Source organism: Callionymus lyra, chromosome 12 (genome assembly GCF_982586985.1).
Source record: "Callionymus lyra chromosome 12, fCalLyr1.hap1.1, whole genome shotgun sequence".
In the NCBI taxonomy this organism is placed as follows: Eukaryota; Metazoa; Chordata; class Actinopteri; order Syngnathiformes; family Callionymidae; genus Callionymus; species Callionymus lyra.
In genome coordinates, this window is record NC_141829.1 from 9089129 (window position 1) to 9112088 (window position 22960).

General features: G+C 34.8%; 1 protein-coding gene across 2 annotated transcripts in view; it reads right to left on the bottom strand.

The window, feature by feature from the left end:
• The window catches only part of fer1l6 (fer-1 like family member 6), a 30078-nt gene extending 7361 nt beyond the window's left edge, over positions 1-22717 (bottom strand). The window contains exons 1-32 of one of the 2 annotated variants that reach the window (XM_087804261.1): positions 22411-22717; positions 18471-18559; positions 18284-18392; positions 18163-18217; positions 16888-17019; positions 16763-16825; positions 16625-16703; positions 15223-15379; positions 13807-13993; positions 13600-13701; positions 12685-12775; positions 12500-12617; positions 11360-11594; positions 10510-10618; positions 10232-10457; positions 9037-9157; positions 8867-8967; positions 8699-8801; positions 7087-7206; positions 6873-7025; positions 6635-6806; positions 5466-5590; positions 5266-5400; positions 4866-5189; positions 3763-3825; positions 3512-3610; positions 3232-3448; positions 2431-2543; positions 2156-2281; positions 1999-2035; positions 802-846; positions 462-553 (exon numbers count right to left, since the gene is read on the bottom strand). In XM_087804261.1, coding sequence (XP_087660387.1) covers positions 462-553; positions 802-846; positions 1999-2035; positions 2156-2281; positions 2431-2543; positions 3232-3448; positions 3512-3610; positions 3763-3825; positions 4866-5189; positions 5266-5400; positions 5466-5590; positions 6635-6806; positions 6873-7025; positions 7087-7206; positions 8699-8801; positions 8867-8967; positions 9037-9157; positions 10232-10457; positions 10510-10618; positions 11360-11594; positions 12500-12617; positions 12685-12775; positions 13600-13701; positions 13807-13993; positions 15223-15379; positions 16625-16703; positions 16763-16825; positions 16888-17019; positions 18163-18217; positions 18284-18392; positions 18471-18559; positions 22411-22427 — 3915 coding nt within the window. In that variant the 5' untranslated portion in view covers positions 22428-22717. The remainder of the gene's footprint in view (positions 1-461; positions 554-801; positions 847-1998; positions 2036-2155; positions 2282-2430; positions 2544-3231; positions 3449-3511; positions 3611-3762; positions 3826-4865; positions 5190-5265; positions 5401-5465; positions 5591-6634; positions 6807-6872; positions 7026-7086; positions 7207-8698; positions 8802-8866; positions 8968-9036; positions 9158-10231; positions 10458-10509; positions 10619-11359; positions 11595-12499; positions 12618-12684; positions 12776-13599; positions 13702-13806; positions 13994-15222; positions 15380-16624; positions 16704-16762; positions 16826-16887; positions 17020-18162; positions 18218-18283; positions 18393-18470; positions 18560-22410) is intronic. The other variant, XM_087804262.1, reaches the window with a different exon arrangement.
• Between the last annotated feature and the right edge of the window lie 243 nt (positions 22718-22960).

Genomic DNA, 22960 nt, shown 5'->3' on the forward strand with positions numbered 1-22960 from the left:
TATTCATCATTATTTTTATTTTGTATTTCAATATAGTTGTTTTTCAGCAATTATTTTCATTAAATTATTTAATTTTCCACCATTAGTTTTATTAAAAATATCCTTTTTTTCCACCATTATTTTTATCTACAATATTTCGTTTTTTCAAGGATTATTTTTATTTACAATATTTCGTTTTTTCTGCCATTATTTGTATTTACAATATTTAGTTCTTTCACCATTATTTTTATTTACAATTACAATATTCGTTCTGTAGTCATTATTCCATTTTCAAATACAATATTGTTTTTCTTTAATCCATTTTTTTTACTCTAAATTCAAATTCTTTTTCAGGGAACCCATTTTATTTTAAATTCGAATACGATATGTTTCAGCCATTTTTGTTTAAAGCCCATATTGTTTCCCACAGTAACATTTGAATCACAATTTTAACGGTTTCTCTGATTCATTATATTTTAAACCTGCAACGTTGCCAGTTTGGGAGGAAGAGGGAAAGTAGGCGCGGGCGTTATCTTCTTGCTTTTCCTCTTATCTGCATCTGATGAGCTTCTGACTGCAGAGACACACAATGTTAAAAAAATTAAAAATGAGAACAATTGCAAAAAAAAAAAAGTTTTTGTTTGAGGCGGCTGGAATAAAATTTCGAGGAAAACTAAAAAAACTACAACATGCGTGTAATACTGTGAGTTCTTCCACACAACAGGTGCAACCAGTTCCCCACACACGAGTCTCCTGACGACAGATCATGCTTGGAACGACCTAAACCACATGAGTTCACGTCGGTGGTTCAGCAGTTCTTACCCAGAGACTTTATTCCAACGTTGAGCAAACCTTGGATCGCTGAAGCTGCAATAAACACAACAATGTGTTTGTGGGTCAGGTTGACCCGAAGTCTCCTCCCAGAGGTTTAAACATGAGAAACAACTCAAATTCTTCAGGGTTAAATTAATGCAACGATCACAGCTTAAATATCAGAGGAAACAAACACCAGGAAAATACAGTTGATTTATTTAGAATCAACTGCGCACGTTGCCAGAATAAAGACAGATTTAAGGGAACATTTGATTCGAGGTTTTGTAAAATATCAACTCACGGTAAAACCCAACTCTCTGACTCACTCACTCATATGTCGTAGATGTTGAAGCATTTTTTGAACTTATTACTTTATAAAGTTGGTTTCAAATCTCGGCGAACGAGAGGTTACGAGAGCGGAGTCCATTATGACGTAATAATGGCTTCCCTCCTCCTCCAGCCAGCTGTAATCATGCCTCGCTTTGTTTATACAACGAGTCCCTTTGGAGGTGGAGACTTCCAGGATTGATGACGGGCCGTGACGAACCTCGATGTTCCACCAATCACAGCAGAGTGGGTGTGGTTATGGTCAACAAGATAATCCATCATCCATCATGGCAGATCTCACTACTGTCCCATAAAACTTCCCTTCCTGTCGACCGTTCCGCCCTGTCTGCACTCTCTTCTTCACCTCTCTCAATCTCTTTCCGTTGTTAAAAAACGACCCATTAACTTACCACAATAAATTAACTTTCTATTTTCAAGTAAAAATAATAATAATGAAAATACATGAACTGTATTTGTATACTGTTCTTTATGCTTTTCATAATCATGTGTAACATTGTATCCAATATTTTTTTCTGCATGTATCGAGTATTGCAGTTCAACCAATCAATATAATAAGGTTTGCTGACGTGATTGACATTGTACTCACTATACATGTGGTATAGAATATATATATATATATATATATAACGTGTTTTTAACGCAAGTAAAAATGTCTATTTAAAAAACAAGGCATAAAAAGAAGTGATAAAATACTTTAAAGAAAATAAGATAAAAGAAACAAAACCCAAAATGATGATCATAAATAAAGCACACCTTTGTGGAAAAATACAGAATAAGATGAAGAGGCTAATTTATGTGTGATCTTAGTTTATAAATATGGTAAAAAAAAAAAGAAAAAAGTACCAACAGCTTCATTACCTTTGTCATCTGAGGAAGGATCGTCCGGCTGTTTGGCCTGAAGAAACCGATATAAAAGAAAACAATGTTAAAAAAAATTTGAAAGAGAAAACCTTTAATTGTAAGATATAAACGACTTAATTTTACGAACGGACTAAAATGAAGAAGTAAATCCAACCTTCTGTTTGTCCACGGACGCGTAGTATTTGGACCACCAGTCGATGACACACTCCACCGACTCGTCCACGATCGTCCGCCGCCTCCTCTTGGTGGAGCGAAAGTGTTCCTTCTTCTTGTACTTCGACTGATAAAGTACAACAGAAGTATGTCAGAAATGAACAAACTGAGATACATTCAACGCTTCACTGCGCGACCTCACAGATGAGTTGCTCAGGAGGTCGACCAGGTTTGACCAAAAGTTTCACTTCGAAAAAAAATGGATAATAATTTCACCATTTTGCTTTCAGTCGTAGATTTGTGTCGTAGAGAACGGGGCGCAGGGGGTTCAGGGGCAGGATCCACAGTGACCAGGAAATCTTGACTTGATCCTGCTTGCTCAGACGTCGCTGCAAGTCCAAAGAAAAAACTTAAAATGGATGTTTTTTCACTTTTAGCGAGTGTTTCAGTCTTGATAATATTTTGACTTTGACCCCTCAAGACAACTTTCAAAGGCAAACTAAGTAAAGGTCACTGATAAATGTCTTTCTTTGTCTACCTCCTGTGTACGGAAGTATATCAGTACCAAAAGAATATTGAGTGGTTGAATTTAACCTTCTTTTTCTTTTGTTTTTTTAAAGCATTGAACAGTTCAATGGTGTTATCGAATTTCTATAGGGAAAGGTATAATTATTTATTTTATATTTTTAATTTGGGACATATTCAAAATGAATGATTAATTATCTATTAACACATAGTTGGATATTTTAATTCAACATTTTCAAAATACATTTAATAAAAGGTTGGTATAATTAATAGTGCCAACATTTCTTAATTGAATTAAAAAAGCTACACAATAAAAAAAAATAGAATTTAGAAAAGGCATTTTTCAATTATTGAAATAAGAATATCAAGTGTGTGTAGAAAAAAAATGTTTAGACTATTTTTACAGTTTATTTTGGTGTCTAAACAAGAATGATCTGTCTCAACTGCAGGTCAAACTAAACTCTGCAGTAAATTCTGACCCGTTCTAGTAGAAGAACTCACATTTCCCCATCCCGGCTCCCTAAGTTAAGCACATTTCTTTTATTAGAACACCTTCAGTCTTGAGAGGCTCCTCCTTCAAAGGCGGCTGCGATGAACCGGCTGTTGACTTGGGCTTTATGGCCTGAGGCAGAGGAGGCGGCGGCGTGTACTTGAAGCCCTTCAGGTTGTTCAGGATGTGGTTCCCGACCAGAGTGCTGCGACCGAAGGCCCTCCAGTCCACCACCGTGATGCTGAGAGGAGGATGAAGGTGCTCGTTCTCCGGCAGCTCCTGCAGACACGCTCAAGTGTATTCAGTCCTTGTTCGGGGTCAAATCTCGACGGGTCAAGTTACCAGCTCAATGGTGTCGACCAAAGTGGGGAAGTTGGGGTTGGACTTGTACTTCTGGATGACGGAGGAACGGAGGGTTTTGCCCGCACACCCTATGAAGACCTGAGGATCGACCAGACCAGATGAACCAACCATGCTTCTTCAAATTTTATTTGTGTGTGTGTGTGTGTGTGTGTGTGTGTGTGTGTGTGTGTGTGTGTGTGTGTGTGTGTGTGTGTGTGTGTGTGTGTGAGAGAGAGAGAGAGTGTGTGTACCTGTGGTCGATCAACAGTCAGCAACTGGACCTTCTTCAACTCTCTCAGTCCCCAGAATAAAACCTTAGGAGAAATAAAACACATGGTTTTAAGCTCAGCTCGTCAGGTGGTCCTAATGTAATGGTACGAAAGTATATCAGCGCAAGCAGAGAGTTACATGGTTGAATTAAACATTTGAAATGTTAAAACTTTGTTTTTTTATTTTGATTTAAATGCTCTAGTTGCTTTTGAATAATTGTATTAAATTATATTTTTTATATTAAAAGGTTGGATTTTTAAAAGGTAATTGCAATCGTTATAATATACAAATTAAATTCATAATATTCATAATTATTGGGGGTTTTTTTCACAGAGTTATATATTATATTTCCACTTATTATACAATACATTTTCTAAATCCAATTATTTTAATTCATAGCCTTTTAAATTCAATATAGAAATTTTGAATTTAGAACATTCAATTTTGATCATATTTACACCTTTTCTTAACCTACAATATAAATATTAACTACAAATGTAAAAATATTTGATGTATAAAATGTATTACAATATGTAGAATATGAAATTCAATGTTTCTTTGATTTTGAAAATATAAAAAGTTTCTGATTATATTGTTTAACAACAAAATCAGTCTTTCAATATAGACATTATTTAATTTAGAAAAATATTTCTGATCATATTTAAACTATTTTTAATCTACAATATCACTTCAAATATATATATAAAAAGATTTAATTTAGAAAATGTAACAGAATATTTAATTCTATGTGTCTTTCATTTCGAAATAATTAAAAATATTCTGATAATACTAATTTAAGGTAAGGTAAGGTAAGGTAAAACTTTATTGATCCCTCAGAAACAAATTCAGCCTTTCAATATATAAAATATTTAATTTAGTTACTCAAAAGAATAAACAAAGATAAGATAATAAATGCCTAAAAACAAGAACAATAAAAAAAATACAAAATAAAATAGTTAGAATGTAAAATTCCACCACCATTCAATATTGACTGATATAATTTATTTTATTTCTTTATATATATATTTATATATATATATAATTTCATATAAGTTAACTAACTGGCACTAGTGGACAAACACACCTCAAGTCTGTAGGTGCTCAACACTGGCCTGATGTTCTTAGGAACTGCATAGATTCCTCCGTCTCTGGGCTCCAGTGGCGGCAGAAGCTGCTTCCCTGAGTTCGTGACCTTGAGTTCATGTGAGGAAAGGTTACAGGAGGTCAACAGGTCACTTGCTGTCGTGGATCCACCGACCTCCACCAGCTCGAAGGCCGCCAGCAGGTCTCCCCCCGACTGATCGCCACAGTGGAGCGGACTGTACTTGAGGGTGGGGGGCTTGTAACCCTCGGAGCTCAGGACCACCTCCGGGACCGTCACCGTGGACCCCAGATACTCAGACTTACCCTGGAAGAACAGAGATTGTAAATTCGAGCTACAATCCTTTTTAGAAAGTCCTTGAACCCCCCCACAAAAAAAGTACCAGAGCATCGTCGTCGTAAACTTCGATGAGGATCCGTGGAGGCTCATCCTTGATGTACTGTGGATCCCCCATGATACTGATCCGGTTCATGGACAGACACTGGTTCCATGTCGGGCTCAGTGTCTGGTTGATGATCTGAAGAAGAAAGAAAAACTCTGAGGTCAAACCAGCGTCGCATCATCATGTGCAAACAAACTCACGTTGGTGGTCAGACTCTGAGACAAGTAGGTGACCCGAGCGAACGGGTCCGACAGACCGCTGGCGTCGGCTGCGATCAGCCCGCGGGCCTGGTACATGTGGCAGCGCAGCTGGAACTGACGTCGGTCTGGAGAGAAACAACGTTGACCGAGTCCTGAGCTTCTGGTCGAGGTGATTTTTTAATGTTGCTTTTTTTTTAGTTACTGTAGTTTTTAAGTGTCGGCAAAAAGTCAACTACAGATTAGTGTTTTGATGTTTAATGAAGACGATATCTATCCATCAATCCTTGTACTAATGTATATAATATATGGAAGTATATCAGTGTCATCAGAATATTGAATGGTTGAATTTAAGATTCAAATTTTTTAAACTTTGAATTTTAAACTTTTTTAAAATTCTAATTTTTTTTTAAATAATTAAATTCAATAATTTTTATGTTGAAAGGTTGAATTTGAAATAATAATATTTTATATTTTAATACAATATAATATAGTAAAAATAATAATAATAATAATATATAATATAATAATATGTTTTATTTTTTTACACATAGAGTTTGATATTCCAATTCCAATAATTAAAATATATACAATTTTAATTAAATATTTTACATTTTATACAATATAATATAGTCAAAATAATAATAATAATAATAATAATAATAATAATATATAATATTATATAATATAATAATATGTTAAATTTTTTTACACATGGAGTTTGATATTCTAATTCCAATAATTAAAATATATACAATTTTAATTAAATATTTTTAAAATTTGAAGCCTTTGAAATGTTGGTGAAATAGTAAGTAAATAATTATTTCTAAATAGTGCCTCCAAATATTGAGTTACTTGATCAAACTTTTAGCCGATAATTGTGGCACTATATAATAAATAATACAATTTATTTTTGTAATTATTATAATTAAAATTAATTAATTAACTAATTTAAAATATTAAAAAAACACCTAAATTTGGATTTTTTTAAATTCAATTATTAAAAAATATATATAATCCGCTTTCAATATACAAATTATTGAATTAAACATTCAATAAAATACTTCAACCATAGACATTAATTAAAGTTAATTTAACCAATTCGATATAATGATTTCATTGTATACTTGCATAGAAATAGTTCTTTATTTTTCACCAGAAGTCGTTCTCACCTGCACAGACCAGGTGAGTGGGGAGACAGTTGGGGTCCCCTCCTTCCGGGGCGGGCGTGAATCCGGACGGGAGGTCGTCCAGCAGATTGACGGCGTCTTCGCACGTGCCCAACCACAGGAAGGCGTCCACCACGGCCTGCACGGCCAGACCCGAGCCTCGCTTCCCTGGAGGCTGAAACACAACCAACGATGCCTTCACTGACCCTCGTTTAAAGTCCGCTGAAGTCACTTCACTGACCCTCAGGAAGAGCGTCATGACCTTCCCGCAGTAGATCCCTCGCGCCTCCTCGTTCTCGCAGTACAGCAGGTCTCGGGCGCGGATGCGGGCGTGAGCGACGCGCTTGTTGTTGCTAAGCAACCACACGAACACGTCTGGGATGGTGTGCTGGGGCTGAAGACACACCTCGGGGTCACACACACACACAACACATCTGGGGGTGTGACGTCTGTACCTCCTCCACCAGGAAGCGAAGCTTCTGGGTGAGATTTCTGGCTTCCTGCAGCATCTTCATCATGGCGGCGGCTTTTCTCTTCCTGGTCACCATGGTGTGAGCTTCTTCGATCATCCCTTCCTGAACACATTATGTTGAAATCTGACTTCAACAATTTTTATAATTATTATTTTATGATGTTTAATGCTTTTAAAGCAGCAAAATAAGTTGTTTCTGGCTTCTTTCACTGTTGGGTAGTTAATGGAAGTGAAAACATGTTTTCTCAAGATAACATTTGTAGTATAAAGTATTTCTTGGACTATAAGGCTCACTTCAAATTCTATGATTTTCTTGACAGCTCCCGTTATGTATTAATTCTGGTTGAACTTACTGACCTCAAACCCATTTTATTCGAGTGGTATTACTCTGAAAGCTCATTGTATTACTTGTCGAGGCTCTGTAGTATCACTCCCCAAGGTTTTGAAGAACAACTCTTGAAGGCTTTGTAGTATTTATCCACAAGTTCGTAGTATTAATCCTTGAGGCTACGTAGTATTACTCCTCGAGGCTCTGTGGTATACTCCGCGAGGCTTCGTGGTATTACTCCGCAAGGCTACGCGGTATTACTCCTCGAAGCTCTGTGGTATTACTCCTCAAGGGTCTGTGGTATTACTCCTCGAGGCTCTGTGGTATTACTCTTTGAGGCTCTGTGGTATTACTCTTTGAGGCTCTGTGGTATTACTCTTTGAGGCTCTGTGGTATTACTCTTTGAGGCTCTGTGGTATTACTCTTTGAGGCTCTGTGGTATTACTCCTCAAGGGTCTGTGGTATTACTCCTCGAGGCTCTGTGGTATTACTCTTTGAGGCTCTGTGGTATTACTCTTTGAGGCTCTGTGGTATTACTCTTTGAGGCTCTGTGGTATTACTCTTTGAGGCTCTGTGGTATTACTCCGCAAGGCTTCGTAGTGTTAATCCTCAAGGCTACATAGTATTACTCCTTGGGGCTCTGTGGTATACTCCGCAAGGCTTTATGGTATTACTTCTCAAGGCTACGTAGTATTACTCCTCAAGGCTCTGTGGTATACTCCGCAAGGCTTCGTGGTATTACTCCTCGAGGCTACGTAGTATTACTCCTTGGGGCTTTGTAGTATTACTCCTCAAGGGTCTGTGGTATTGGTCCGCAAGGTTTTGTAGTATAACTCTCTGAGCTTTGTAGTATTACTCTTCAAGGCTCTATAGTATTTTTCCTGGAGGCTTTGTAGTATTACTCTTCAAGGCTCTGTAGTATTTTTCCTGGAGGCTTTGTAGTATTACTCTTCAAGGCTCTGTATTATTTTCCTCGAGGCCCTGTGGTATTACTCTGCATCTCCTGTGCACTTTATATTTAGAAAAATGTGTTATTTGTTCATTATGTACTCGTTTTTTTTCCAGGCCGCATAAAATCTACTCAGGGGCCACAAATGGCTCCTGACTTTGGACAAATATGTAGAAAATATTTATACCATGTGTTACATCTGTGTCACTCTGGGTCCTTGTCTTTTAATATTAATAATAATAATAATTCCAATAATTGATGATGATCAAGTAGATGTTGGTGTCAGGATTAAAGTTCATGTGTGTTTGTGTTTCTCACCAGTTCTTGTTTGCACATGATGATGCGCTTCTTGTCCAGCTGCGTCATATAGTTGGACTTCTGCTGAGCCTTCAGCTCTTCCTGAGCTTCTTCGATGATGAGCCTGAGGACACAGACTTATCTTCAGGACTTTCTCACGGAACTCTAGTCGGACCTTCACGCGATTACTTGGCATCGATGGTGAATTCTTTGACGGTCTTCTTGATCTTCTCCTCGGCGCCCGGTTCTCCCTTCTGGTTCAGCTCCTCCGCCTTGTCTATGCTCTCCTCCTGGACGTCATGATGGAGGTGAAATCATTGCATGAAAACCAGATGAAAAAAAGCATCAATGGTTCAAACCATCAGGAAGGCGATGTCCTCCAGCATGTTGGCCGTATGAAGCCGGTACGTTCGGTCTTCCCACTGACTCAAAACGCTGACACAGGGTTTCTGCTTCTCCAGCGGCAAATACATGTAGTACCTTGAACACACCAGCAGGATGTTCAGAACCACCCATTTAATTAATGAATCTTTATCACTTTAATACGTTTTTTAAAGGAATCTTTACATATCAGTGGCATCAGAATATTGAATTATGTAATTTAACATTTCAAATTTTGAATTTTTTATCGAAATGTTGTTTTTTAGAATGTTTTTAATTGAATGATCTACTTTAAATAGAAAGTTTGATTCAAATTTTAATAATTCAAAATTAATATTCTAAATTAATATTTATATTAACTAATATATGAATCAAAAAACATTTCCCCCCTCAATATATATATTTTAATGATATAAAAATGTTGGTATAACAGTTATTTTCCGGTGACACTTTTATAACTTTTTTAATTGAATTTAAAAGCTACAAAATAAAAATTATTGAATTGAGAAAATGTATTTACTAATTATGAGAACTAGAAATTCAAACTCTGTGTTAAAATAATTAATTTTGGAAATGTTTTTGTTTGTATAATTTGTATATTGATGGGTTGGATTTGTTAAGTGGTTTTTATTTTATTTATGTTATAATTGAAATAAAAACAACTAAACAAATCCAACCCTTTAATATACAAATGATCGAATTCAGTTCTTTTAAATAATAATTAGATGCAAAAAAACAGCATTTCCATTTAAAAATTTCGACCTAAATTATTAATTTTTAAAAAATCTACTTTTTAATATACAAATTATTTAATTCAGTTATTTAAAAAAGTAATTAAATGCAAAAAACAAAATTTCTCTTGTGAAAATGTTGACTTAAATGATTTATAAAAACATATTAACCTTTAAATCTAGAAATTATTGCATTGAATTATTAAAAAAGGTTTGATAATAATAATAAAAAAAATAAAATAAAAAATAAAACCAGTAGTTTCAACATGTTATTCAACACTTGTGACACTGATAGACTTTCATAAAAGGGTTAAAAAATAATAATATTCTGACAATTTTAAATATTTTTTCTAATTTTGTCATATTATTCTCCAATTTAAATTATGTTAGACACAGAAAAACCTCATGTGAGAAAAACCTCATGTGTCTAAATCTCTCTGACCTGTTTCCACCGACGGTCAGAGGTCTCTCGGGAGGCGTGGTGGACTTGGACGCCCAGCTGGTGTCGACGCTCTCCCGGATCTGGACCGGAGACGACGGGATCAACGGGGATCGACTGGAAGCGTCTTCGGAGTCCGGTACGTCCTGGACTTTCCTCCTGATGGCCGGACTCACCGCAGGCAAGTTGGGCTGCTGACCGGTCGGCTCGTGCACGTTACCGTAGTTACCTGAGCGAGAAAGATTGTTTATCCGAGCACAGAAAGAAGGAGAGTCGCTCACCGATGGAGAACTCAAAGCTGATGGGTTTGTCTCCGATCTTCCTGTCGATCATGGTCGCCTCGAACAAGGCTCCGAACAGCAGGTAGTTAGCGTTGTGGTCAGTGCTGGCCTGGATTAAAACATGTGTCACAACAACATTTCTGCTCAAAGATACATTTGTATTTCAGGTACTTTAAAAAATATAATATCCAATAGCCACTGAAAATACAGGAATTTTTCATAAAAAAAAAAAATCAAAATAAAACAAGGACACAACATAAAGAGAAAGAACAAGATTATACAATCTAAGTCTAAAGATAAAGATAAAGAACATAATACTTCAAATACATGAAGTAAATAAGAAAACATGTTGAATAAATGATACTATACATATTTTAATTGTGTATTATAATTTATTATGTCATTATATTATTATAATTAATACTTTTATAATGTTCTTTATAGTTTTGCACTGTATGTTTAACCTTATATGTATTTATGTTCGAAATTTAATGACTTTTATTTACTTTTTATTTATTTTCTTACTGTGGTATTAATAAAGTAATGTATTTAATCATAGAATTTATTCAAAACAATTACTTCAAATAAAACACAAAACTTTTTATTAACATCCATTAAAAAACTAGCAATACAATAGTGAAAGATGAAATAAAGTATTATTATTATAATTATTAAAAAACAATGAACATACCAAAAATACAATAAGTTTCATGTATATTGGGCATTATTTTATATACATTTAACTAAAAACTTAACAATAAAATGTTAAAAACAACAAACAAAGCCTTGTTTATTAATCTCTATTTAAATTTTTTTTATTTGTAATTCCGTCAGACAAAAGTAATCTCACCGCTGAGGGCGGCTCCACGGGCAGAACCTCGGGTGCGACGATTCCTTTCCCTTTGTCGTCGTCTGCGCTCCCGCCCGCCGCCCCTCCGGCGCCCCCTGCTGGAGCTTTACCCTCCTTCCCGCCAGGTTTCCCTGCTTTTTCCTTCACGCTGTTCACCAAACTGCTCACTTTGGACTCAGATCCGGTGCCTCCTCCGGACATGATCTCCACTGACAGCTCGATGAAGAGGCGACCCCTGGTGGAGCGTTGAACATCATCATCTTCATCTTCATCATCATCATCATCATATTCATCATCTTCATCATCATCATCATCATCAACATCGTCTAATCTTCTTCATCATCATCATCGTCAAATCTTCATTATCATCATCATCGTCTAATCTTCATCATCATCATCATCATCATCATCAACATCGTCTAATCTTCTTCATCATCATCATCATCTTCATCTTCATCATCATCATCATCTAATTTTCATCATCTTCACCGTCATCATAATCATATTCATCATCATCATCGTGTAATCTTCATCATCATCATCGTCTAATCTTCATCATCATCATCATCACCATCATCATCTAATCTTCATCATCTTCATCTTCATCTTCATCATCATCATCATCATTGTCTAATCTTCACCATCATCATCATCATCATCGTCTCATCTTCACCATCATCATCATCATTATCGTCTAATCTTCACCATCATCATCATCATCGTGTAATCTTCATCATCATCATCATCATCATCGTCTAATCTTCATCATCATCATCATCATCTTCATCTTCATCTTCATCATCATCATCATCTAATCTTCATCATCTTCACCATCATCATCATCATATTCATCATCATCATCGTGTAATCTTCATCATCATCATCATCATCATCCTCTTCATCATCATCATCATCATCATCATCCTCTTCATCATCATCATCCTCTTCATCATCATCATCATCATCATCATCATCATCCTCTTCATCATCATCATCATCATCATTATCATCATCATCATCCTCTTCATCATCATCATCATCATTATCATCATCATCATCATCCTCTTCATCATCATCATCCTCTTCATCATCATCATCATCATCATCATCTAATCTTCATCATCACGAAACATCGTCCACCTGTACGAGACGCCTTTTCGGATTCCTTCATTCAGCTCGGCCGTGTCGTCGCCCAGAGATGAGTTCCTAGAGGATCCGTAAAGGTTGACCCAGGCTGGACCGAAGGTTGGTAAGAAACCTGACGAGGCGCCAGAACATGAACTTAGAACATTCTAGAAAACTTACATTGCGTCAAATCTTTTTACCTTTGTCGCCATCTTGTTCATTCGAGATGCACTTCAGGTCGATGTAGTGGGTTCCTATGGCAACGTCGTTCATGCTTCCCTCGTCCCAGACCTGAAAGTTGTTAGAAACATACATAAGTATTTTAGAATAACAATAAGAATTAAATATGAAAACTATAATACAACTCCAATAGGGAAGCTACCAGCCTCACTTGAACTACTAGCATAATGCTAGTGATGCTAACAGTTAGCTGATAGCCTGATAGTGATGATAACAGTAAGCTACCAGCCTCACTGGATCAACTAACTTAATGCTAGTGATGCTTTACTGTTCACTACCAGTCTCACTGGAACAACTATCATAATGCTATTGGTGCTAACTGTTAGATACTAGCCACACTGAAACTTCTTCCATAATGCTACTGATGCTAACTGTTAGATACTAGCCACACTGAAACTTCTTCCATAATGCTACTGATGCTAACTGTTAGATACTAGCCACACTGAAACTTCTTCCATAATGCTACTGATGCTAACTGTTAGATACTAGCCACACTGAAACTTCTTCCATTATGCTACTGATGCTAACTGTTCGATACTAGCCACACTGAAACTTATTCCATAATGCTACTGATGCTAACTGTTAGATACTAGCCACACTGAAACTTCTTCCATAATGCTACTGATGCTAACTGTCAGATACTAGCCACACTGAAACTTCTTCCATAATGCTACTGATGCTAACTGTTAGATACTAGCCACACTGAAACTTCTTCCATAATGCTACTGATGCTAACTGCTAGCTATTAGCCTCAATGTAGCTACTATAATGCTAACAGTTAGTATCAATAGCCTTCACTGCTAATGCCACCATGTAATTTCCTCTGTGAAGAAAATGCCACAGTATTCAAAATAAAAAAAGATTTTTGACTTTACTTGTATCTTCAGCCTCCGACACAGAGGAGGAAACATCTCTGTGAAGACGATCTGTTCGTTCCACACTGGATCTGCGCTGGACTTCTGCGTGGACGTGCGACCCTGAAAAAGAGGTGATAAAAACCCCATAAATGTTATGTCAATACTAATGTACAAGTCAATAGACTCTGAGGAGTTTTATTGAGCAGTAGGTTCTCGTAAACTCACCACTTGTTTGAAGAAGCCGACCACGACGTACGGGTCGACCAGCGCCGTGTTGTCGCCGATAAACGCTTTGGTGACGTTGGCCATGAGGCCGGAGTTGTTTCGAGGGAGACTCTCGCCCTTGAACACCTTCACGGAGAAACGAGCCCAAGGTCGCTCGGCGGGAAAACCTTCTGGTATCAGCAGGTGCCTGTTCGAGTCAAGTGCTTGTGAGTGTTTCATCCATTTATGTATGTTTGTTGTCATATGTTTGTAGCTATGAGTCAAAGTAAGTACATGACACCTTCACCCAAACCTACTGGTCCATGATGCATTCGTTAACCGGCCGCAGAAATAAGATGTCATTTATTTTGTTTTGATTAATATGAAAAAGGTGTTTTACTTTGAAAGTAAGACTTTATTTCCTCCGAAGTAACATTATCAACCGCACTCTTGAATCATCAAGACACTTGTTTACGTCAAGTCAATGAAAGGGATTGAATAAAACATTAAAATCGGTGAAATTTACCGAAAAAAAACCATGTTTTATTTATTAAAATGTTGTTGTTGTTCAAGCATTGAATATTTTTTATATAAAATAAAAAGTTCAATTGAATATTTTTTATATTGAAAGGTTAAATTTGTTTTAATTTCATAATTTAATTCAATAACTTGTAAATTGAAAGGTTGACTTTTTTTCCCCCAATAATTAAATCACCCCTTGTGTTATTTTAAAAGCCCCAAAACAACAAGTGTTTGTGGTATCCCTTGTGTTGTCTCTGGGTCAAGGTGAACAACCTCGAGACAAAGCAAGGATTATAATATATTTAAATAATTTCAATATGAATATATTTTTTTATAAACAGAGTTAAATATTCTAACAATAATTGAAAAATCAATTTTCTAAATTTTATATTTTTAATTAAATGCCTTTTTAATTCAATATAAACATGTGAGTATAACAGTGCAAAAAATACCAGCACACGATCAAGTAGCTCTACATTATTTGCTACTATTTAACCAACATTTTTATGTTTAATTCAAAAGACTGCAAATTAAAAATATATTGAATTGATTTTTTTCACTATTGGAATCAAAATATCAGAAAGGCGCTATATAAATAGAGATTATTATTATTATTATTATTATTATAGTATGTGTACAAAAAATGTAAATGAGAATATTCAATAGTTTTAATTTAATTATTGAGATAATAAACTATTCAACCTTTTAATATAGAAATGATTGAATTCAACCACTTGAAAAAAAAAACTTAAAACACAACAATATTTCAGTAAAAAAGTTTCAAAGTTTCAACATTTTAAATGTTAAATTCAACTAATAATAGCTACAACGAACATGATGCTCGATTGACTTTCTTTTAAGTCAACATGGTCTTCATCAGTATTTTGTCACAAAGAGACAAAAAAAAGTTCGTACTTGTCGATCTGCTCGTCAGAGTCATGGGTCTTCGTCCCAGGCTGCACGGCGTCTCCCTTCGCCGTCACTGAGATGTCACACTTGACGTAACCTTTGACCCCGGTGCTGATGTCCGCCGGGTTGGTGAGCATAGCCCACTTGTTGATGAACTGTTGACCTGAGAGAGAGAGGGTAACACGTGGCGTCACAGAAGGATGAAGAAAATGCAGTGAGAAGGTTGAATCTTCTGTGTCTGTAAACTGAAACGCTTGAGAGTATTTAACTAGTAATCAAAGTAAAAATGTGTGGAAACAGTTGAAATTATGGTATAAAGGTGATATATGTGAAAACGTTGGTAAAAAGAATGCAGAAAAAAAGCAGAAGAATACAAAGAAGGAGGAGAAGACAGAAGAAAGTGAAGAAGAAGAAAAAAAGGAGTAGAATTTGTAGTACAAGTACAATAAGTAGTAGTAGAAGTAGTAGAAGTACAATAAGTAGTAGCAGAAGTAGTAGAAGTACAATAAGTAGAAGAAGAAGTAGTAGAAGTACAAAAAGTAGTATTAATGGGAGTAGAACAAGTAGTATATGTAGAAGTAGTAGTAGTAGAAGTAGTAGTGGGAGTAGAAGAAGTAGTAGATGTAGAAGTAGTGGTAGTAGAAGTAGTAGTGGGAGTAGAAGAAGTAGTATAATTAGTAGTAGAAGTTGAATTACAATTAGTTATAAAAGTATCAGTTGAATTAGTAGTGTAAGAATAAGTAGTAGAATTAGTAATATAAGTATAAGTAGTAGAAGCAGTAGTATAATTAGCAGTAAAAGTAGAAGTAGAAGTAGAAGGAGTAGAATAATTAGTAGAAGTAGCAGAAGAATGAGTAAAAATAGAAGTAGAATTGGTAGAAGAAGTAGAATTAGTAGTAAAAGTACAAGTATAAGTACTATAAGTAGTAATATAATTAGTAGTATTAATAGAAGCAGTAGTAGAATTATTAGTGTAAGTAAGTCAGTAAGTAAGTAAGTAATAGTTATTTGTAAAGAGCCTTTAAAGACTAGGATCAAGTAGAAGCAGTAGTAGAATTATTAGTGTAAGTAAGTCAGTAAGTAAGTAAGTAATAGTTATTTGTAAAGAGCCTTTAAAGACTTGGATCAAGTAGAAGCAGTAGTAGAATTAGTAGTAAAAGCAGTAGAAGGAGAAGTAAGTAGACAAACGTGTTTTTAAAGTTGATTGAAGTTTCTAGGTGTGTCTAGATGAAAGTACCTGAAGGTCAAAGTAGAAGGAGTTTAAACATGAGTTGAAGATTTTCCCATTCAAGTGAATGAGGAGAAAAAAAGGGTAGAAAAAGAAGAAAAGAAGGAAGAGTTGAAGAGATAAAAGATCTCAATAGTGTGACAATCACACAGTCAGAGCTTGTGAAAGTGTCAAGGTCACCAGGCTGTCTGTAGACGGTCCAGATGTCCAGCTTGAAGGACCCGATGGTGTAACTCTTCAGGATCTTGGAGTGGATCACCTGGAGAAGATCAAGGTCTTCAGCTGGACCACCATCTCCACCAACATGACGTCACTCACCGTCAGCTTGATGACTTTGTCGAAGAAAAGCTCTTTGATGGCGAAGAAGTCGAAGACGAAATACTGTGGAAGGAACGAAGAAGTCAAGAAGGTTCAGAAGAGAAGAAGAAAAGAGTTTTGTGGACCTCGTTATAAAAGGGAGCGTTGGTTCCTTCCTTGACCGACGTCTGCTTCTTCTCGTCTCCGATCTCGATGACCACGCTCGGGTCGATGTTCTCGCCCACCAGCTGCCTCGCCTCCGTGATGTTGATGGCCACCTGGAGGGAAAATAATATGTTGAACTAAACTTGTTTTTGTACATCATTTTGATTGTCAAATACCTCATAAAATACTGCTAACTGTTAGCTACTAGCCTCACTAAAACTCTTACATAATGAAATTGATGCTAACTGTTAGCTAGTGGCCTCACTGCATCTTTTTCCATACTGGTATGGATGCTAACTGTTAGCTACTAGCCTCACTGAATCATTTTCCATAATGCTATTGATGCTAACTGTTAGCTAGTAGCCTCACTGCATCTTTTTCCATAATGCTATGGAAGCTAACTGTTAGCTAGTAGCCTCACTGAATCATTTTCCATCATTTAATTGATGCTAACTGTTAGCTACTAGCCTCACTGAATCATTTTCCATAATGCTATGGAAGCTAACTTTTAGCTACTAGCCTCACTGAATCATTTTCCATCATTTAATTGATGCTAACTGTTAGCTACTAGCCTCACTGAATCATTTTCCATAATGCTATTGATGCTAACGGTTAGCTACTAGCCTCACTGAAACCTCCTCCATGATGCTACTGATGCTAACTGTTAGCTACTAGCCTCACTGAGTGGGTTTTATGTAAAAAAATAAAAAAAAATAAAAAAAAACACAAAATAATTGTTTAAAAGAACAAAAATATTATATCATGATTCTGAAATTTAAATGAACATTAAAAATGACCTAAATAAAAGAAGGTAAATCAGTTGAAAAACAGTGAAAAAGAAAACTAAATATTTAAGGAAATAAAATCATAATTAAATGAAAAAAAATAAGAAAAAAGTAAAAAGAAAAATTACATTGTTGAGAAACAAAATCTTATATATGTGTGAAAACAGATAATAAACATTTTAATTTTTTTTTTACAGTTTAGTAGTGAATAGAAAAAATAACTAATAATTTAAAAAAAAAGGGATTAATCATCATAAAGGTTTATAAATAATTGGTTAATCCGAAATCAATAATATAAGTCATGGAGATAATGAAAGAAATTAAAATAAATTAAATCTACATTTCAATAATATTCATTATAACGAGGGTACTTGGCAAATATACAATAAAAAATGTAATTAAAAAATGTTAGAATCCGAATTATAAATGAAAAATGTTTTTCTTGTATATTAATATGAAACAACGTCTTACTTGAAAACTCTGAGGCTTCGGTTCATCTTCCTGGATGCAGGTGATGAGTTTGGACCTGTGAGTCACAAAAACACTATGATACTTCAACTCTATATATTACTTTATTTATCTGTACTTTTACCTCTTAGTGTTCACGACTGGAGTCACTTCTGCTGGAATCTCTTGTTCTTCATCCACAGACTTCTCCCTCAACAGCGGAGAACCTTCACTGGAAATATCCGACCCTGGATCTGCAAACACTTGTTAGTGTGTGTTTGCTTGGTTTTAAAATGTGTGTGTGTGTGTGTGTGTGTGTGTGTGTGTGTCACCTTTAGCTCCCTTGTTCTCCAGAACAAGGTTATGTTTCGTCTTCTTCTTCCTCTTCATCTTCATGCCGAGCACAGCAAGTTTGGCCTTCCTGTGGAGATCAGGAGAAGAACGATGAAATCTTGAATTTGCTTTTAATACAAAAGAAAAGCCTTTAATGACATCATTGAGAAGCAAAGTTTATTGATGTTTTTGGAGTTTTTGTTTGTATGTTTTCCCTGTGTTGCGTGGGTTTACTCCGGGCACTCCGGTTTCATCCCACAGTCCAAAAACATATGGAAACTAAGGGGAAATTGTGCAGACATCAGCTTCAAAAGCTGAAGGAGCCAACTGTATCCTCACATCCTCAGTCGCTAAAAGCTGTAATGACTGCTGCCATCTTTTGACTGGAAGTTTAATTGTAACACCAGAAGAAACAAACGCAAGGAATTTTTAATAAATAAAATTAATAAAAAAAATTAAATGTATACAACGCTGTTGAGTATCTATAAGTATGGTTAGAAAAATATCTATATATATATTTGTGTACGGACACACCTACTGTTGGACCAGTGGCTATAGAACCAGGGGCCAAACATTACGTGAATCCCAAGACGGTTGAAATTAAATCCAATTAAATCAACATGTTTTTCTATAGAGGAGCCAGTTGTGCGACAAATACTATTGATCTCAAGCATGATGAAGAGAATTCAAACAACAGATGATGATAGAATGACCTTGAAAGAGTGAGAAGACAAAATCCAATAAAGACAGTTGGGAAAACATTAATCTATAAAAACTCCTCATGACTAGTTTCTGGTTGAATCATGATCGTGTTCATAACATGAAGTTGAGTTGAGACTCAAAATTGTCTCAGAGATACTTTCATAGTGAGATTCCTTTGTCTGTTTTTTTGCTTTTATTTTGAAGGGAATTGAATTTTATGTGCTATAAATAACTGTGATCCCAAAGTGTTCTAAGGATTTAAACCTCCTTCAACTTCTAATGTCTTTTACTACTGCTTGATTTAAGTCAAGGTGTTTTTTTTTTATCCAAAGACACACAATAGTTGATTCATTATTTATTTTTGTAACCAGCGACATCATTTCTGATTTAACTTTGTAATATTTGAGCGATTTTACACCACAGAGCAAACGTGTCAAACTCAATGTGAATCATAACATTGTTGTTTTTAGTATTTTTACACCAGAACAATCAAAAGAAATCAAACAAAACAAAAATCAAGCTTCAGAATGAAGCTCATCTTGATTTCTACACATTCAGTTAATAGAACATCTTATTTTTCTAGTTTTTTATACTGTTTTTATGATGTATATTTCATTTTTCTATTTTAAAACGTTTTAAAGTGATATTTCTTTGGCAAACATTTGCCTTTTTCCTGTTTTTCTAATTAAATTTCACTCATGACTTGTTGATCAGTAAAGTGTAAACCAGCTTCATGTTGGCAGATTAATAAACAGAAGGTTAAGTTGAAGAAGCAAATACTGAAAACTCCCCAAAGTTCATCCATTTAACTGGAAAAACAAGCAAACACTAAAATGTGTTAAGTTGCAGCCAAAGTGAATTTTAACAGTTATAATGATGTACATTTTTTTTAAAAGGGTTTAAATATAAATATGTACAATTATATGACAACTTTATGTAAATAATTGATAAATATTAAAAAAAACAAAAAACAAGTGAATTTTAACAGTAATAATGATATACATTTAAATATATAAAATTATTTGACAACTATATGTAAATAATTTATAAAAAAAACTAACAAAAAAAAACACTAAAATGTGTTTAAGTTGCAGCCAAAATGAATTTTAACTGTAATAATGATGTACATTTTTTAAAAGGGTTTAAATATATAAAATGATATGACAACTTTATGTAAATAATTTATAAATATATATATTTTTTAAATCACTAAAATGTGTTTAAGTTGCAGCCAAAATGAATTTTACATTTTTTAAAAAGGGTTTAAATACAAACAATTATATGACAACTTTATGTAAACAATTTATAAATAAAAAAAAACACTAAAATGTGTTTAAGTTGCAGCCAAAGAGAATTTTAACAGTAATAATTATGTACATTTAAATATATGACATTATTTGATAACTATATGTAAAAAATGTATAAAAAAAAAACAAAAAACAAAAACACTAAAATGTGTTTAAGTTGCAGCCAAGGTGAATTTTAACAGTTATAATGATGTAAATTTAAATATATGAAATTATTTGACAACTATATGTAAATAATTGATAAATATAAAAAAAAAACCATCACATCACGTTATAATTATTCAACATTTGATATTTTAGAAGCATGAATTAAAAGTTGACTAAACTAAACTAGATCTAAGATGAAGAAAATGTAAGAATCTCACCAAAGGTTGGATTTCTGTGCTGCAGGTTCAAATCCTGCGTGAGAAGCTCGGACTCTAGTGTCAGCTTTTTTTATTTTGTTTTATTTTCTAAACCTCTGTCTCCTCCCGCTGGAGCAGCAGGAACAGTCAACAATCATGTTCAAACATCCACGCCTCCATCTTAAGCCATTTTCAAATACATCAACTCGAGCCTTAATCCTCGCGTCACTTGGCTGCTTCCTCTGGACCCGAGGAGGAACTTCAGTATTTCTCAACAACCCGGTTCTGGAGTTTGGAGATCTTAGAGATGATAAGGATCTTACAAAAACGAGGATTTGAATCCGAAAATTTTCTTCCAATAATTAACTTTACTTTTACACTAAACAGGGGTTTACGATATCCTTGAACACACAATAAGTTGTGTTGTGATCGAGCTATTGTGTGTATCGTCTCTTGTTCTTAAGGTAGATCAGGATTTGAACCCTGAACCTGCTCGTGTGAACGAGACGCTGCCATCATTTCTCGGCCTGTTACACGACTCAGTGAATGTTGCTTCAGTGACTTAAGCCTTAAATAAACTGTCAATAAAAACACAGTTGATGACAGAGACTCAATCAAACATGTGACTCCATAAAGTCTGATAACATCAGGTCACGAAACTGAATCAAATAATAAAAAAAATTATATATTCTTTGTTAGTTCAATATTTATGCCAATTTTTTTATATTTCTATAGATAGAAAACATTATAATTATAAATGTTGCCAACGCTTACTTACATGTATTTTGTTAAAAAAATAAAATATTTATTTATCAATATTTAATAGATAATAACTCGTAATTTATCTTAATTTTGTGTTTAAAACGTTAACTATAAAAACAAGTTAATGGTTCTTATCTCTCTCTTTCAAAAATAAAAGTATAAATATATTGATTTTTGTGACATGATTATATCCAAGACTTCCTCATTAATGACGATATATTTTTTAAATGATCTCTTTATATACAGTATATATATATATATATATATATATATATATATATATATATATATATAGATGATTTGTGAACCTAAATATATTTTTCAAAATTGGATAAAAATCATAAATAGTTTTTGAAAATGTATTTTCAGATTTTTTTTCTAATTCCTTTCTTCTGGATTTATATATATATATATAAACACATTATATTTGTATTTATATATCCGCACTCCCCTGGATTCCAGTCTCCACTGTGACATATATATATATATGTATATAAAATCATCAACAATAAAACTATAAAATTAAGCTCTGAAAGGACCACATGAAGAAGAAAATAAAAAAGCAACATATTATTTTACAAATGTTTTTCAGGAATTTGATCTTTTTCAATCCTATTTAATCGTTAATTTATTTCACCTCCTACAACGTGACTTAATAATAATAAATAATAATATCAACAACGACGCTCGTCAAACGAATAGATGGAATTGTTCAGATTTCAACTTTAATCCTAACTTCACACAAGCGACTGTGGAACTGGTTCAAGTTCTGTTGATCAGCAACAACTCATGTTGACTGAGAAAACAGCGCCTCAGGTTCTTACCGGAATACTGGGTCCATGTCTGCAGACGGTGGTGCTGGTTCGGCTCCAGCGGCGTTTGCTTCACGTCTGCGTCTGCATGCGTTGACTCAGAGTCCACTGGGCCTGATGTGGATGAAGTTTGTTCAGAGAAGATGCAGGACCATCATCACATGGTCTTCAATTTTGGAAAATAAATGAATAAATGAAAAAGCAAGAGCTGTTGGAGTGAAGCATCAAAGACACACTCGTCCAAGAGTGGAATCAAAAAGTTTGAAAGTTAGGATTGTTGACTTGTGTTGACTTGTGACCAGGATGTGAGCGAGTAGCAGAGTCAAACAAATCCACCTCGAGTCAACACTGAGGAGCAGCCAAGGTCACACCCAGACAGGCTTCTGTCGATCAACAGTGATGACGCGCCGACGTCGTCATGGATGAAGGTTTCCAGGAGATCTGGAAACATGGAGACGAGAGATGAGACTAATGGAGACAAAACCAACTGTCAATCAAATCTTGTTATCAATGAGCCAAAGATTTGAACAACATCAGGAAATAAAAGCATTTAGTTGTTAAA